The sequence below is a fragment of the Austrofundulus limnaeus genome, unplaced genomic scaffold, assembly GCF_001266775.1.
Source record: "Austrofundulus limnaeus strain Quisiro unplaced genomic scaffold, Austrofundulus_limnaeus-1.0 Scaffold2, whole genome shotgun sequence".
Taxonomy (NCBI): Eukaryota; Metazoa; Chordata; class Actinopteri; order Cyprinodontiformes; family Rivulidae; genus Austrofundulus; species Austrofundulus limnaeus.
Window position 1 is genome coordinate 4193148 of NW_013952404.1, and position 2162 is coordinate 4195309.

The window sequence follows — 2162 nt, forward strand, 5'->3', positions numbered from 1 at the left end:
TCTACAAGCTTTGCAAGTGGGAAAACCTGAAAAATCAACAGTGTATCAAATACTTGATCTCCCCACTGTAAGCTGCCATGAAGAACATTATTTTATCTGCCCTTCTTCCAAATTTGATAATGATTTGAAACGTCGAAATTTTTTTTTTTTATCCGGAACAGCGCTTGTTGCAAAGTGTTTTGACGCTCGTCTTCGTCACCTGACACATTTAACACGCCGTCATTGGTCGAGGAGCTTTGTTTACAAAACAAATGTCCACATGGTTTTTAAATTGTTTTAATTTCCTTACTTTCTAAGACACATTAAGTTGATTTGATGCTACAGTTTGCCTTGTAATGTTATTTTATACCTTTTCTGCTACTTTTGAATTGGCTATTATTAAGTTTTATTAGTTTTTAAGATACAAGATGCTTCCTACAAAACCAGAATGTGAATCTTTTCCTAAAATTTCATGGCGATATCTTGAACACTGAGGAAGTTATGAGCAAAAATAGAAAACAGCGAGGTGAAATGGTCACAAAGACACCATTGGTTCTGCTGTGAACTGCAGCAAGAAAACGAGCTGATTTCACCTAAACAAACATCAATAACTTCCCTCTTCTTCAGATAMTCACATGATTTTGGTGTTATTTTGTATTTTGTATGGTTTGAAATGTTCTTTTGGAATCCGCTGTCAGGTTTAATAYTGGTGTAGGATTAAAAGTTTATCCACATCCCTAGATACAGCACTGGAAATTTTGCAAGAACATATGCACTCTGACAGAGTAAGGCTATTTTAATTCTCTGTATGTTTTGCACATATTGACAACAAAACTACTTGAACTTGAAAAAATAAAGTGGTGTTAGTTTTGTAGGGTGGTGTCCTGTAGCAGCTGCAGCTACAGCTTGTAACACGTCATGCATGTTTCACTTGTTTCTCTGACTCAACACACCTGACTCAGTGTTTGGTAATCACCCATTCACTCAGGTGTGTTGGAGCAGGGAAACCTCTAAAACATGCAGAATATTAGCAGCTCTCTAGGACCAGGATTAAATGTTATAAATGTGCTCTTAATTTAAATATATATATAAATAAATAAACTGTATTGTGACTTATTTTATAAGTTCTCCACCTATCAGCATCTGGGGGCACAGTCCCCTGGATGATGATGATCTCCCCCGGGTGCAGGCCTCCAGGTATGGGTCCAGTGTACGGGGTCACCTGAGTGAGTGACAGAGAGGGAGAGAGTATGTCAAAGCTTTCTGGAGGTGGATAAAATTATCAAGGCTAAAAATAATCCTCAGCTGGCTCTGAAGGCTTTACGTTTAGCTCATGTTGCAGATAAACATAAAACCCGCTGAAAACATAGTCTGCGCCACAGAGGTTTGGTAAAACTGGACGGTGGGAGCGGATAAATAAACCCGTTCTTACCGGGTTCAGAACCGTGTGTTTCGCGTTCGCCACCGACATCAGGCTCCTGTTCCCAAACTGCGACACGCAGCTTAAATTAGAACTGGCATTCGGCTCTATCTGCCAAACTAAGCTACAACAAACCGACGATGCGACGGTCTCACCATCAACGAGCTGCGCATGCGCCAGGCCACGTGACTCTCACAGCAACGGGGTTGCCATATATGCAATGAATATACGATATTTCCAGCCTCTATTTAGTTATACAATAAAAAGTTTAAAAAACAAATACACGATTATTTTAGCATTTGAGTTAACTTTCTTTTTTGAAATGTGCAWGCTCTGTTAGCACGCGCAATATATGTCAAAATGTAAATATTTTAAAGGCTCAGTAAGATATTTCGTCATTCCCTGTCTGACAACCCTGACCGAACAACAACACAACATGAGCCATGGATGGAGTTAGGGGTTTGGGTGAGTAAAAAAAAATACTGCACATTCTGAATTTGTATTTATGTTCTTTTTATTAAACCTGCTAGGAGCAGCCGCCATGTTTGTGACAATAGTGACAAACAACTGACAATCTGACAACTGTTTGCTTATGTGCACCAGACACTGATCTGGGGCATGATCAAGTTTTATTTTTATCCCATCAGATTCAGTTTTTGCTGGTCTTTTCATTAAAACAATGTTTTACTTAACGGAAGTTCAGCATTACCTTGCCATCCACACACTAAAATGTTATGTCTTTTATTAGACTTTATTTTTTTTT

The 2162-nt window shown here is 38.7% G+C and overlaps 2 protein-coding genes across 2 annotated transcripts in view; one reads left to right on the plus strand and one right to left on the minus strand.

The window, feature by feature from the left end:
- Window positions 1–1590, minus strand: part of LOC106519629 (galectin-8) — an 8195-nt gene extending 6605 nt beyond the window's left edge. Inside the window, exons 1-2 of the mRNA XM_014011381.1 lie at window positions 1412–1590; window positions 1113–1201 (exon numbers count right to left, since the gene is read on the minus strand). Of these exons, the coding sequence (XP_013866835.1) occupies window positions 1113–1201; window positions 1412–1450 (128 nt within the window). The 5' untranslated portion in view covers window positions 1451–1590. The remainder of the gene's footprint in view (window positions 1–1112; window positions 1202–1411) is intronic.
- Window positions 1591–1768: 178 nt separating this feature from the next.
- LOC106519639 (interferon alpha-inducible protein 27-like protein 2) overlaps window positions 1769–2162 on the plus strand; it is a 2823-nt gene continuing 2429 nt past the window's right edge. Inside the window, exon 1 of the mRNA XM_014011394.1 lies at window positions 1769–1864. Within this exon, the coding sequence (XP_013866848.1) occupies window positions 1843–1864 (22 nt within the window). The 5' untranslated portion in view covers window positions 1769–1842. The remainder of the gene's footprint in view (window positions 1865–2162) is intronic.